Raw genomic sequence first — 15406 nt, 5'->3', positions numbered from 1 at the left:
CATTTTGTTGAATAATTTCAGTGCTCACCATCCATGGTTAACTTAAACTTGCCTTTAGCAAAGAACATGAATTCTTTTGAAAAAGCCTAAATAAAACCGAGAAGAGTTGCATGGAAATGACTTTTCTTTTTAAAGTCTCTGAAAGGTAGGTACAAGGTGAAGATTGCAGCATGCTGGGTACCCTTTATGCACAGGGTACGTGCAGTCTGTGTATACTTTGCAGTTTTCCTCTTATAGCTGTAAGTATGCCTTCGTTTTCACATCATGGAGCAACTCTTGAATGTAGAGTTTGCTTCAAACAGCAGACTTCTCCACTGGGATTATTAGTAGGATGCCAGTTCTAACTGGAGGTTAGCAGCATTTTTGATGATCTATGTTAGGACTGTGTTAAGGAGCTACAGCATTTTGCGTTGGCCATGAGACATTTATCTGGTGATAACTACTTGCAGCTATAGACCTGGGCCAAATTCAGATGAATAACCTTGATGTGAAAGGCCATGTATCGTGTTCAGTGAGCCATACTGTTGCCTGAAACTGTGGACTTAGTGATCCAGGACTAAATTAAATAGAAACAGTCCAATGAATGTCCAATTTTACTCAGTCATCCAAATATATTAGGATATTACAGCACTGTGGAGAGATATACTGTGGTTGAGATAATTGTGACTGTTAATTTTCAGCCTTGTTGCTAAAGGACATTCCTCTGGAAATTATTACAAAGATGTTGGAAAACATTATTTGAAAGATAAGTACTTTTATTTAACTCCAGGCTGAAAGGCAAAGGAATTTATGATGTTTGTAACTGATATTATTTCTATAAAATGTGTTTGTTTCCATAAACATGCACAAAATACATTCACATAGCAGTGTCAAAGAATTATTGCAACTCTGGCTTGGTTATTCTTTTTAGACAAAACATAACAGCATAATATTGTGATGAAGATCTGGGTGGCTTTCTGGTCGATTTTAGTTTTTCTTCTTAAATATCTGATGGCACACCTGGTCTTCACATGTCAGTTCCTGCAGTATTAAAACAATTAGTAAGTATACAGAGGTACAAATTGTATTTTGCATACGCAGCAGATCCCACCAGAAATTACTACAACCGAGCCATTGCATTAAAAAGATAAGCTAATGAAAAAGAAAACAGAAAGAATAGTGTATTATATGTAACCGATCAGCAGCCACACACTACATGTTGCAGTAATTAGATTTTGTCAATTAAATTGAGCTCTAAGAAAAATAAATATGAAAAATGCATAAAAATTGCTCTTTAATGCAAGGCTTTTTCATGCTCTGTTATTAAAACAATATAATAGTTTATAATTCATATGTCGCCTCATAATTCATGAGAAGCAATGAAACAAGGAAATAAAAAGAAAAGGAGGATGCTTTAAAAAGATGAGGACATTTGCTTCAGAGATGTGCCCAGCTGTTTTTCAGGGGCCAGAATAATATGCTATTTTTGCCCAGTGTTGCAGCTGACCTCTTAAAGGTTGGCACACTGCAAGGCAGGCAGTTTGGCTTGTCTGCTGATTAGCCAGCATTCCTGTGCCAAATAAGGCTTTGAGGTGTACCGAGGCCAGCAGTTGGCCAAACCCGCAACAGACTTTCTACAGACTGTTGTAAGAACCTACTTGGTCTCTCTGTTTCAAACAATCTTAGCCTGAATCCTGGTGCTAGCATGTAGAACCTTTGTTAGGTCAGGTTTTGCATATGAGTTAAGATTGAGTTGAAAAAGTGTGCCAGATAGTTGGCTTTAGGTTAGGTGGCAGATAGTGTTTTTTAATTCATTGCTTTGACCTTTCAAGCATACAGACTTGACGCAATGTGGTTGGCCATACCAACTGTCTGAAGGGTAAACTTGTGAAGGAGTAAATACCTAGATGCAAATCATGAGAGAGAAACAATGAACTCTCCTCCATAATCTTTCTGCACTCGCCTGTCGCACCATCCAACATTATCATGCCAGTTTCTTGATTGGTCTCCCAAGAAACTCTGGAATCATTAGCACTATGTATCTATTATTTTGAAATCTTTCTGGACTTCACTGACTGCTTGTATCCTGCACAGGCTCTTCTGGCCTCTCTTGGACTCACCTCATTTATCTTTGGGCTCCATCTTACTAACTCAGATGTATGAATGTTTTGCCCTTTTACTGTACTAGCATAAAGTAATTGCAGTGTAGGTTGTTTGCAGGATCGTCTTGACTATCCAGAGGTTTCTGATCTGTATTACAGCATAATATGCTAAAAATTCATACTGCTTCTTTCAGAAAAAAAAAAAAAATATTTTTCTTGCAATCTGTCCCGTACTTTTTTTTTTTTCTACCAATGATTGTAGAAGAACAAGATGATGTTAGAGGTGCACTGTAACAAGAAGGGTTAATAGCTGGAGGGCAGTGGACTGGAGCAAAAAGACACTGCAGGGTTATGACTTAATTGGGAGCAGGTGGAAGGAAATTGAGCATTCCTGAGTTGTAGCAGAGGGGGGGGATTTCCTTAGAGTTCAGAGATCAGACCTGTCTGAAGACCATTCTAACTAGAACAAGTAACAAACTCTTTGAAATGGAAAATGGTACTTTGTTGCAGTCTCAGTTATGTGCTGTGTATCTGTATAGCAGCCCTTACCAGATGCAGTAGGTCTCCTTCAATCCAGTGCTTCCAGCCCCTGTTTTTCTTTTCACCTTTCTGAACGCATACTAGTTTGTCACCATCCCAGGTCACTAGTGTCTACATGAATCAGATAATTAACTCAGATATGTTAATGAGAAATTTATGAATACACGAAAATAAGCTCAATCAAACAATGAGAAGACGAAATTACACTTGCTTCCTACCATTCCCCATCTTCCTCCTGAAAAACCCCAAATCAGCCATTCAACCAAAACTTGAATGCATTCAAGATGACAACGTTGATGTGAAGCTTTGTTGTCATTTCCATTAATTTCTTCACATACACAAATATGAAGTGTTCATACTAACTAGTGTATTGCTGAGTGAATTAACAGATACTTGTGCAATGTATGCAAACTATTTTTCTTTTCTTGCTGTTTCAAGCCATTAATAAAAAGATTATAAGGTTTCATGAATGAAGACCTGGGGGCTTATACCAACTAGTGCCGTGCTAACATGTTTCTAGCGCTGCATAAAGTAACAAGATGAAGTGTATGTTAATATAATCTCATACAATAAATTTATTTATTTTATAGCGTCTTTCATGGACTTTAACAAAAGACCTTTAAAGTTGTAAGTTGGAAAAGGTGCTCTAGCTGGCCCTGCTTGAGCAGAAGGGTTGGACTGGGTGATCTCAAGAGGTCCCTTCCATCCTCAGGCATTTCATGATTTGGTGTGATTCAGAGTCTATCACCAATAAACATGGTATTGAGTATCCTGATTCTTGCCTAGGAGCAGGATGACCATTTGTGTAAGGAAAGGTTCTCTTTACAGGCTAAATTCTCTACTCAGATATGCTAGAGTAAATTCAAAACAACTTTGTTTGAATTGTTCTAGATTTGAACCATTGTACTTTAGGGAGACATTTAACCATGTATTATAGGCAAATCCTCATCAGAGACCAGTTACAATCAGTGGAAGTTCAGTTGTTAAAAAGCTCCAAGGGTATTGGGAGCTTAATTCATTTTATAGTTCAGCACTGGATGATTTATTTCTCTTATGAGGGAGCTTTCTATTAATAACGAGACAAAACTCATTCCATTTCAGTTAACTTCTTTCTTATTTACGGAATTTTTAAGCTACATGCTCTTTAAATTATCCATGCCCTCTTTACATTTAAATGTTGCCTAGCAGTTTTATTACCTTCATCTAACTTCAATGTGTTTGAGGCATTGTTTTGTTAATAAAATGACCAGAAAATTCTTTTAGAGCAGTCCTGAGAATAATGGCATTATGTGCTTTCTTTTTGCTTCTCCTCTTGTTAGAAACAAATAATATAACTTGTTTAGAAAATAATATTAGGCAAATATGATTAAACCAGGTAGTGTTATAATTGTACAAGCTGTATTTCCTTCCTTCCAAATAATTGATAAGGAAAAGGAGAGTCTGCAAGTGAGATGATTTTGCACAGACAGACCATGGCTTTGGTAGTGGTGAAGAGCACTAGAGGAGCATTAGTCTATGGGTTTAAGGAGTGATGCAACTAATGAGTCCTTAGATCCTTAATAATGACTTCAACTGATCTAAAGAGATGTGGCAGAAATGTTTTAAATCACAAACTCTGTCACAGGAATATGTCCCACCCAGTGCTCACTGGAGAAAGTGTTAGGAAGACAATTTAGAGACAGGGATATTCAGGATACTGGAAAAAAATGCATCTTATTGTTTGATGCCTTGCAGTGCTGTGAATGAGAAACAATTTGGAAGAAGTCATAGCAATTACACTGCACAAAGTTAGTTTGAGAATTAAAAGTGATCCATAGTGAATAAACAATGTCTTCTGTCAGATCTGTGCCATGCCAGTGAAGGGTGATATGAGTTCAAATGTAAATATATCCTTTATGCTGCCAATTTCCTGTGGCAATTGCCAAACCAAAACAGGTCTTACTGACAGTAAGCTTTGATCTCAGCTTCTCAGAGTTTCGCAAAAAGTTCTGAAACCTTGTTTATTGAGCAGAGACTGGTGGAAAAGGCAGTGTATGTTTGGAGAAGAGCAAGAAAACCGAGAGCTGAGTGGAAGAATAAACCTGTGGTAATTGGCAGAAGAGTTGATATGGGTAGATTCAGTGAATGATGACAAAGAGAGGCAGGTGATGCAACATTATTAAGACTCTGAAGGGGACAGTCAATGGAAATTTAAGATATACTGCCCTTTCTACCATTGAAAATCTTGCTTAAGTATTTTAGGGGTGAGAAGAGAGTAGAACAGAATCAGTATTGATACAGAAATATGAAGCTGAATTAAGTAAGTGAATTTAATTAGTGCTCGTCTGTACTGATTTCTTTACTAACTTCCCTGATACTGTCTTGTTTGAATGCATCACAGGAACAGACTTATTGGTTGACTCAGTCCATCGTAGGAGGTAGGGCATGGGCTGACACAAAATATGGGCCTTTATCCAAACGTTACTTGTCCACATATCTCACTGAAAGGTGTCTGAACATATGCCCATAGTTTCCTAGGGGAATTCTGAGCTCAGGTTACTCCTATAATCCTAAAGATGGTAAAGCATGCACTGCTGGGTCTCCTTGCCTGCCTACCACTGCTAGTAGGCCTGCCTCCCCTATCAGTGGTAGCTTTGCCTCGCATTTTTTTCTTGTCCTTTCCCAAAACTCCCTTAAGATTAATAGCTGAGTGCAGGTTTATTTTTAACAATGTCCAACTGTTAAATTGTCCAATAGAGGTTGAACAGGCTCAGATTAAAAATACAGTGTGAACCTAGCCATTCACAACTGAAAATTTATATTGACACAAAGTCCTAAAGTCAAAGGGATGAATTGACAGTTTCATTAAGGAAGATACATAGGTAAAAATACAGTTACTTTGCTACTTTCTAAATACAAAAAGGTGGATCACAGAAAAGCTGGAAAAATTCTCTACTAGAAAACCATGTAATTAATGATTGTCCTCACGTATCTGAGTAACCATTCTGATTTGCATTTATAATAAATGCTTGTAGTGGGAAAGAAAACAGTCTCAAGACGCAAATTATTTCTGCTTTATAAAAATCCTCTGATGTCTGTAAAATACTAGGGCTCTTTATCATGTATTCAGCTGATTTTTGGAACTGCTCAGTCCTGGTGCCAACTGTAGTGTAAACAGATACCAGGTACCAAATTTTTACCTTTACAACTCGGTTATCCAGTCCTTTGGTATGTTCTTCAAACTCCACTCCCACAGTGTAGTCCAGTTCATAGTTTCTGAAAGTACTGAGTGTTTTTGTTTTAAAATTGTCTCCATCTTGAATAATCTCCTTTGTTTGTTTCAAGTGTTTTGCAATCTTACGAGTTGCAAAATCGATACCTGTGAAAAAACAGAAAAGAGTATCACAATGAAAATTCCAATATTTGTTACCAAAAATAAAAACACACAGCACTTCTATTTACACATCATAAAAATAACATTTTATGTGGAACATATTTCCATAAATGACAGTTTTACCTGCAACATTTTGCAGAGAAGAAGATGATTTCAAAGAAAAATAAATTGGTTTTGCAAGTAGACTTTCAATTTGAGGATCTTCCACTGATTATACAATTATTTATTAAGAGGATATCTGTGGGAATGTTATGAGCAGAGCTACAACATACAATCAGTAGTGAATAGTTACTGGCATGTTAACTCACCCCAATCTCCATTTTTTTTGGAGAATGTGAAACAACAGGGGCTATTAAGACTGGCATTGCCTTTTGGCCTCATTCACACATGAAGCTGTGGAATGTTCAGGAATGCTATTGTCATCTTATGCTTGGAAGCCATTCCCTTTCCTAAGCATGTGGTGTAAATTATATAAGCATATGAGGGTACTGGTATGTGTTCTGCAAGGTTACAAACATTAGACACCCAGAAAAGAAGGAACTCAGAATAAAATTCCTTTTCAGAAAATAAGCATATTAGAATGAGTATGTAATCAAGGGGATTTTGGCATGTTACTTTTATGATGAACTTATAGTCCGTGGGAGTATACAAGAGGTTAATTAGTTAATTTAAAAATAATGAAAATTATACTAATGAATAAAAAAGAAACAATCAAATACCAGTGTGACTTATCCATTATTGTTAGACAGCAGGCACAGAAATAAATTGTAATTTAGATGTTAAAGGGAGACAAATTCAAAGTCAAAAGTCAAAAAGTGTCAAAATACAGCATTTGACAGTTTCTGTTTAATATTCTGTCAACATTTTATGCAGTACTGATCTCCTTAACATCCTTATTTTGTTCGTGGTGAAGAGTAACATTATAATGTAAACAACTGCTTGCAACTGAATGCATTGAAAGTTACCAAAAGGAGAATATATATTACCATCATGACAGTTTGCCCTAGACAATCCACCTAACGCCAGCTGCATTACCATCTGCAATAAATATTTCTGACCAGCTGGCAGTGAATCTTATTATGGTCCTATATGCAAATGAAATAATTTCACATGCTTCTGCAGGAGATTGAAAAATGGTTTTGGTTTGTTAGCCATCCTTTAGTGGTTTTGCTTGTGAGTTAATCATTGTCAGCTCAGCAATGCCACATACTAATGGAGTCCTTTTTCTTTTGGTAGATTCATTATACTGCTTGTGAAGTACTAATCAAGTTGAGTAAGAGGATTGGCTTGAAAAAAAATGTGACTTTTTAACATGGGGAATAATGTTCTTGTTCAGTGTTTATATTCAAGACTTCTTGGGTATATTTATCTGCTGTGGTGGATTAAAGGTATCTCTGGGTCTGATTTATAGACAGGTAACATAAAATTTAGTTTTCTCTGAGGAAAAAAAATGTCTAGACTTCAAAGAAATGCTATTTCTGACTAATATATGAGTCTTGTAGCTCCTGGAGAAAAATCAGGGGAGGTTTTATTAAAGCATGGTTTTCATAACTGCATTTTGAACAATACAAGCAATAAAAATGATATATTGTTCTATTATAGTAGATTAAAATACTTTGTAACATGTTTATGACAAAATCAAAGTTTCTGGCTTAAAGAGCAAAACTATTCTTTAATTAAAGTATAGAACTGTGTATGTATTAATTATAAGGATGGATGAATTTTAAAAAAACAAAACCTGTGTGCTTTGAACCTGAGCACTTTAATACTTAGAATATCAACCATGTAAAATTGTGAGAAACAGAGAAGAAGAATATTTTTCACCATTTCCATGTAATTTCTTTCCGTTCAGAGAATCACCTATAGCCATATGCATCTTTTTGGTGGGTTATTTTTGCTAATTCATCGGCAGTTTTTAATTAGTATAACTTATAGTATATATATGCATGTATACACAAAAACATTATGATGTACTTATGAAGGGCCAGATCCAGACAATTGGTGCAAATAGGTACTTCATCCCAACCAGTTTCTGGCATTCTTACTGGGAAAGTAGTTTGAAAATTTTATCAGAAAGTTCAGTGAGCACCTCTCCAGTACAGTCTGCCCAGGGTAGGCAATGAATTGAAGTATTTCCCAGGAAAAATACATCTATATTGCATTCCTTATTCTAACAGATTCTTTCTCTTGCTTTGTTTTGGGCTATTGAGCGGGTGAAGTTCTTTTGTTCTCGTGAACTCTTACTATCCTTTTTTAAGCAGTTTTCCCAGTATTGGATGTCTGGGGTCCAGACCCCATTGTAGGCTGAATCCATCCATATTTCTCCCAATTTCCACTGGGATATATGAGATCAGAAAGGGATCAAAAATCCACTTGATTTAATAATAACAAAGTCATAATTTATCCACTGACTGAAGTGATTCAAAGGGTGCCACTGCAAAGAGTAGCTGCTGTAGACGAGTTCATGCTAGCATTTATGGTACAAAAAGAATTATAAAATTGGAAAACGGATTACTTGTTATAAAAGGATCTGAATATAAGGATGATAGTAATTAAAGTTGAGTTTAAAGCTGGTATAATTAATACTTGCATTATGACAGTTAGACACTAAATTCTTATTGAATTTGAATGAAAATCACGGTTTAAATTCAACAGTGGGTAAATTAAACAAACAGTGGGTAAATTAAAATTCAAAGAAATCCATATTATTAGCAGCAGCTATCTTTTTCCCTGACATTTTTTCCTGGATTTTAAGACAAATGCAAGTGAAATGTTATAGCTCAACTGAAATAAACAATACAAGAATACCTTGGAAGGGAAGAAAGGAAGAAAGAGATGGCCACTAAAACCAAATAAAAACTTATCACCACAATTACAAATCCTTTGGAAAGAAAATATTCACACCACAAGTGTTTAATTTGCATCCAAAGAATATGGAATGAATAAACCTAAAAAGCAGAAAGATCTTTATGAAGATAATTATCAAAAGAGAATTATCAAATATGATGAAATTTATCACTACGAAGCAAGGCAGAACTAGAGCAGGATGACTATCATGGCTGGTTGTTAGAGTAACACCCCACAAAAGTGGGTCAGGTCTTGGAGCAAAGGGCTGAGACAGGACTGAAGCAGAGCCAAAGTAGAGAGAATTGAGCTAGAAGCAAGAATTGTAGGTAAGACCAGAAGCTGAGGCAGGCAGTAAGAGAAGCCTGAGGTAGACGAAGACAGCCTGGAATAGTCAATTTGTGACAACTAGGAGTTGAATTAAATATCATCCAGACCAGCAGGCCCCATAGCTCACTTACAGTTGGCATATTTAATGCTGAAATCACATTTCAGTTGCATATAAAGTAGCAATTACTCTTTATGCATAACTGTCAAACCTGAGCACTCAAATTACTTCAGTTAGTATGTTTCTTTCTCCTGAAATTCATGATATTGGCTTAACCATTCATAATTTTAAAAAATGATTTTTTTTTGTACCTCACAGGTATATGTGTATAGTATTTACAGACAAAAGTTATTGAGCTTTTCTCCATAAATGCAAAGGATAAAAACTACAAATAGTGGAACTTGCCTTTCTCTCTTAAAAGAATTGAGGTTTTAAGGAAATTATTTTCAATTGGTCTTGAATAAGGATGAGTGTTTATTTTTATGTGTTTGTGTGTCTTTCTTCTCTTTCAATCTGAACAGACAAATAAATTAGGGTTAAGATTCTTTGATGAGAGTAAAACTAATAGAAAATCAATTAAAGCATCAAATTTTTTTATGTCAGTTAAGGATTTTCTGGTACTTATCCCTAAGTCAGTCACTAGTGTAGACTTTGAGAATTACTTGAAAAAGGATAGATTTAATTACCTGATTACCACATTACCATGTGGTAGACTCTTCTTCCTAAGAAATACATTTTCTTAGGTTGTGGAAGATGGCTAAACAGTGTACTCATTGATTTTGAACTACTGAATTGTTTTTATAATGTACATCTTTACAAGTAGATACTTTGGAATTTGAGCAAACAAGTTCTTTAAATCTCCATAAACTTGGCTCAAAACCTTTTAAACAAAGCACAACAAACCACAAGTCTGATCTCAACTTCTGATGAAAAGTGCAAGGTACTTTGACCTGAAAAAGCTGCTGTTTATCGGCATCTCTCTTGCAGTTGTGTCAGCTACTGTAGAAAGGCAGAAAAATAAGAAGAACAAAAGATAGGAATCAATGACCACTGGATAGAAAACAATGAGACATCTGGGAATGAGAAGTTCATAGACCCAGTTGGGCTCCTGAGGGCTATCAATTGTAAGCATAAAAATAAAATATAGGATTGATTTTTGTCACGTGCTAATTTATGATTCAGAGCCAGACAGACATCTCCAATCTAGGTTAAATTAGCAAATTCTAATGACTACTTTTCTTGTATGAGTTTTATAGACATCATGTATGCTGAGGAAACAATGGTCCTTTATGCTCCTCATCTGTGATGTAGAGCTGGGAGAAGACTTCCGATTCTAAAAATTACACTTCTCATGCCTGCATAAATCTAAGTCCCATATTTTTTGCAGTTTTTGGAATGCAGCTATGTTTTGCAGTGGTAGAAAGGTGATAACTGTTCTTTCAATATCAATCCAGAGTGTACTGAAGAAATTCTTGAGAAATGTTGATGTCTTCTATTATTTCTTCTTATCAGCAAATTAAAGATCTACACCTTTGCTAACCTGAGTAGAGGAAGGATTTCCTGCATGCTAGTTGCATAATCATAATGACCTCGAGCAAAAAGTTTATACCTTTATGAGAAAATGCTTGAAAGACAATTTATATTGAAAATAATAGTTGCAGCAAAATAAGACATTTCTCTCATAAAATTATCTCACAGTCATTACAGAAATTGAGTCTGTCAGTGTGAGGAGAAATCAATCTACAAACATCATAAACTTGATCTTTATATGAACTGACAAGGATATTGCTTGCATTCAGTTAACAGTGTTTTGGTATTCTAGCATCTACAAGGAGTATGCTTAATATCCTATATAATGTATACACAAACTGTAGCTATCAGACCTCTAATGACAGAGAGCCTAACAAAGTGGTAAATGAAAGTTGCCTAAAGAGCGAAACGTCTCTTTTTGCATGTACACATATACTGTTGTCATCAATGATGGTAGTAGACAAGTGAAATTAAGCTTAGTTAACCATGTGAACATATGTTTAAGAACTCCTGTGACCTAAGTCTCCTTGCTGTGTTAAGGATGACTCCCACAAAAATTGTCAGAAATATCTGCCCATTTATTTTTAAATGCTTTTGAGGGCTTTTATCGCCTTTACCATGCAACTGGTTCATATAATTTCTGCTAGTTCAAGCAGCTAATTAAGTACTAAACAGTCTTTAATAGAGCCAACCAGGTTGTGACTTGACTGTTACAGTAAGTATATACCAGTAATAAAAAAGAGCTTCTGTATCTGAAAGGTTGGGTTTTGCTCCCCCGCCCCGTTTTTTTCATTTAGCTAAATAAAGACTAACATCTTTGGCTACAATTCTTCCCTTCCTTATATACTTAGATCATTGTAATTATAAGTACATTACAATTATTTGATTTTTAATGTGATTAGCAGAAACCCTTATGCCACAACACACATTAATTTTTAGAAGGATTTTACGTATAATTGAAACATTTTCTCTTTATCTCTATATAGTTAATATTTTTTTCATTTACCTAAAGCAACCATGTAGCCTTCAAAGTTTTCATTGGTTTCCATTTCCCACGTCCCATTGTAATCAGCAGGCATGGTGGCAAGAGCTTAAAACCAACTTCAGACGAAAAGGTGAGGCTGGAAACAGGATCTGCTAAGAGAATGTTTTATAAACCTTTTCATATCTTTTTTTTTTTACAAGGTTTATGGTTTTCTAGATAATACAGTTTAAGGGTCAGAATGATAACCCTAGAAAACTTTGCCTTCATTTACAAAGTCCAGTTGAACAGCTGGCAGACAAGGAAGACTTTCTTATATGTAGTGATACAGGATATGATTTCACAGTGACCTTTGTAAAGAACTACTAGCTATTATGGGATACCTTTGAAATATATTGAACACAGTGGCAAATTGTATGACCCTGTTCAAGTTTCCAAGGTGAATTCTCTTTTTCAGTTCCTTTCTACATTTCACATTCCACTATGAAGACCCAACCTGACAGACCTGACACACCCAGAACTCCCGTTTAAAACTGATGGAAGTCTTGAATGTCTAACAAATGGAAGGCAGGGCAGAAATGGAATATTTCTGTTGAAAATAATGAACATATAGAGATTTTGGTTTTCAAATTATCTATATACCAATAGCTACACTTATACCAACAGCACTTCCATATTTTTGTTTTAATTTAACAGCAAGTTTAACAAATGTAAAGTGAATCACAATCAATCATAATTAGTATCAATCCTATCCTAAAAATGATTTTTTAATTGCTCTGTAAGATAGCAGTTTATGTTAGAAAAGTATTTTTCACCCAGCAGCATTACATTGTTGTGGGGACAATCACAGATTTCAGTTGTGCAAATAAGAACATTCAGAATGTGTCTGAATGGAGAATCTGAATGTGCAGTAGAACTTTATTGGAATTGAAAGTAAGCACCAAAAGCAAATTAATATAAGTTACTGTTTTAAATTCTTTGGCTTTAATTAGTTAAGATAACTTACAGATGGCTCTACAGATAGAATAACTGATGTGATCAGGAGCACAAAAATCCTTGCTTTTCTTTCTCTCTCTTTTTTTTTTTTAAATGGGACTATTATTAAAAATTTTGCTAGAAATGTATTGAGTGATACTTAAGGAGCTAATTTAAAAGAAGGAAAAGAAAAATCTTGATCTATACCTACAGGAGATATTACAAGGGTTTTCAATCAGACATCAGAAAAAGGCTCAAGGAACCACAGTGACTGAAAGTTAGGTGAATTCCTATGTGAATGCACGTAGGAAGATACCTGCATTCTTAACTGTACAGTATAGTTTGTCTCTAGATGAGTTTACCCAGGGAAATCAGTAATCACTGTTTTAAATCTTTAAATAGGTAGAGTGTGGCTTTCTAAAGCCTCATTTCGAGCACAATTTATTGGGCTGAACACATCTACTTTCGTATTTGTTTCCACTATAAGAATTTCTAGGTGAAACACTATAAGTGATGTTATGTTGACAGTGAAATTTGAAAATCTTTGTGCTTAAATTATTATGTAATACTTATGCAATAGGTTTGATTTTACATATCTTCGCATACTTTCTTTTTTAGCCTCCACATTGCATCAACATTAATAAATGCATTATTGTTATTCATACATTTGATATCTATACTAAAAGATTCTAGAAAACCAAGAAAAATAATAGGTTATTGTTCCCCAGTAAACCAATCACAACCACTCAAAATTAGCTGTGTAAGCAACATGAGTTTCCTTGTGCATATGCATAATAATCTTTAAGTGCATTATCACACTGGTTGTCCAACTGGAAGTCATTCTCTCCTTCAGTGTACTAAAGGGATGATGTCCAATTTAAAAGCAGGTACTCAGTGTTTTACCTTATATCTCCAAATGTCTAGCGATGGATTTATGAGGAATGAATCAGACTGAATGTCTACAATCACCTTCTAAAATCAGAGCATATGCTAGAAGCTCATGGTGAGAGATTTTATACGCTCATTGATTTTAATTCTGAAGTAGTTTGCTTCCTATGTACCAGTCATTTTGGTAAGATGCAGAAGTCACTGACATTGTATCATGTGATGATCAACAATTAACATCCGTTAAGAACGAAAAAAAATAGACAGTTCTATTGCTGTAGATATGCAGAGCTAGGCACATTCAGAGAAGATTATGAGATGAGAAAATTCTTTACACATAAGGCCATAATTAATCAACAGTGTACACAAACAATTGTACTACAGGTTTTTCACAATGGTGCTTTGTTTATGCCCATCCCTTATTATTTGTTTAAATAATTTTTTTTTTCAGTGTGTGTATTTTGTAAACTCCATATTAGGAATTCTCTAAGCATGTGTTTATCCATCAACCTGAAACAGTTCTTTTGAGCTTTTGCAGGTAAATACGCAACTAGGAGGTTTACAGACACTAAATTTAACCAATCAAAGACCTGGCTAAGCAGGGAATTAATAAAACATGAAATATTGACTTGACAGAGTTCTGTGATGCTTCATGAGCTTTTAAAGAGAATTGTGTTAAGGTCCACAAAGAGAATTTTCAGTTTATGAATCAATATCTTGATAGGCAGGAAAACCTCTACCACATTCAAGTGCCTCCTTAATACATACGGAGGCAAGAGACAGTACAGATGATGTTAACACACAATTTTTTAAAGCCCTATGTGGAAAATTGTAAGTCTGCAGATCACTGACCCACTGTATCCTCAGCATTCTCTTGGGTCTGTGCCTTGCTAGCTACATTGACCTGCCTCTCATCACATTTCAGCTTTAAAATTTTGACTTATTACCCTCTTCAAATCTTAGAAATAATTTTATTTGCCCTGTGTTTATTGTTTATATGCTACATACATAGAGACAAACTCAAAATGGCAAAATAGTATTTCCTTCCTATGCCATAAACATAAGTTTGGGGGAAATGAAGAAAAGTTGCCCTCTCCTAATCATCGTTATTATTTAAGACCACCAGTAAAATCAGTAGGGATGCATGTATAAGATGTACTGAACCCTGGGAATGGCGGGAGGGAGGTGTTGCCTTCAGGTTTTCCAATATGTACATTAAAAACCAAGGCTCTGAGCTCATAGCTTGTGTGTCAGGTTTCAACGCAAGGATAAATTTTATGGCTGAGTAGCAAGACCTTGGAAATAAAGCAAATTCATGAAAAGTCAAAAGACTTGTTAAAAGCCTACGTAACATTTTCAGTCTTCATTTTTTTTTGTATAAAGAAACAAAGGTGGCTTTTCTTGCCCCTGTCCTATAAATCAATATTGATTAGTGGCAGTTTAAAACAAAACATCTCATAAAAAGAGCCTAGACTGACAAGACTGAAAAGTGAGGCCCAAATGTTGTTTCTGTAGAATGAGTCAGCAGTCATGGGTGCTACTTCTAACACTTGCCTCCAGTTCCTCTCACTGTATCTGAGACCTGCCCAGAAGAGACATCCTATATGGGTAGCTGAACAAAGTTCAGCCTTCTTGCTATCTGAAACGGCAGGTAGTGCACTCTCCTTGGGACAGTTTATGCTGTAAAGGACAGTTAGGAGCACTATTTAAATAACAGAGCTACCAGTCAAACAGAATTTTCTCTGCAAACTTTTGGGCATGGTATTTTGAAGACATGGTAGCATGCATCCCACTCTGTCCTTGCCTCATTTCATTTTCCTTTAAAATTATCTAATATGCGTATATAACACAGAAGAAAAATGTCTTTT

At 35.4% G+C, this 15406-nt stretch overlaps 1 protein-coding gene across 1 annotated transcript; it reads right to left on the bottom strand.

Moving 5' to 3' along the window:
- Window positions 1–966: 966 nt before the first annotated feature.
- On the bottom strand, window positions 967–11775 carry RBP2 (retinol binding protein 2; the record flags this gene model as incomplete). The annotated part of the gene is made up of 4 exons (XM_082487343.1): window positions 967–1020; window positions 2631–2732; window positions 5801–5979; window positions 11703–11775. 4 exons carry the CDS (start codon window positions 11773–11775, stop codon window positions 967–969), a joined length of 408 nt encoding a protein of 135 aa, XP_082343469.1.
- Window positions 11776–15406: the final 3631 nt, after the last annotated feature.

This window comes from Vanellus vanellus (assembly GCF_965231255.1).
Source record: "Vanellus vanellus genome assembly, chromosome: 8".
Classification (NCBI taxonomy): domain Eukaryota; kingdom Metazoa; phylum Chordata; class Aves; order Charadriiformes; family Charadriidae; genus Vanellus; species Vanellus vanellus.
Note: the sequence above shows the minus strand (reverse complement) of the source record. Positions and strands in the feature narration are given on the sequence as shown.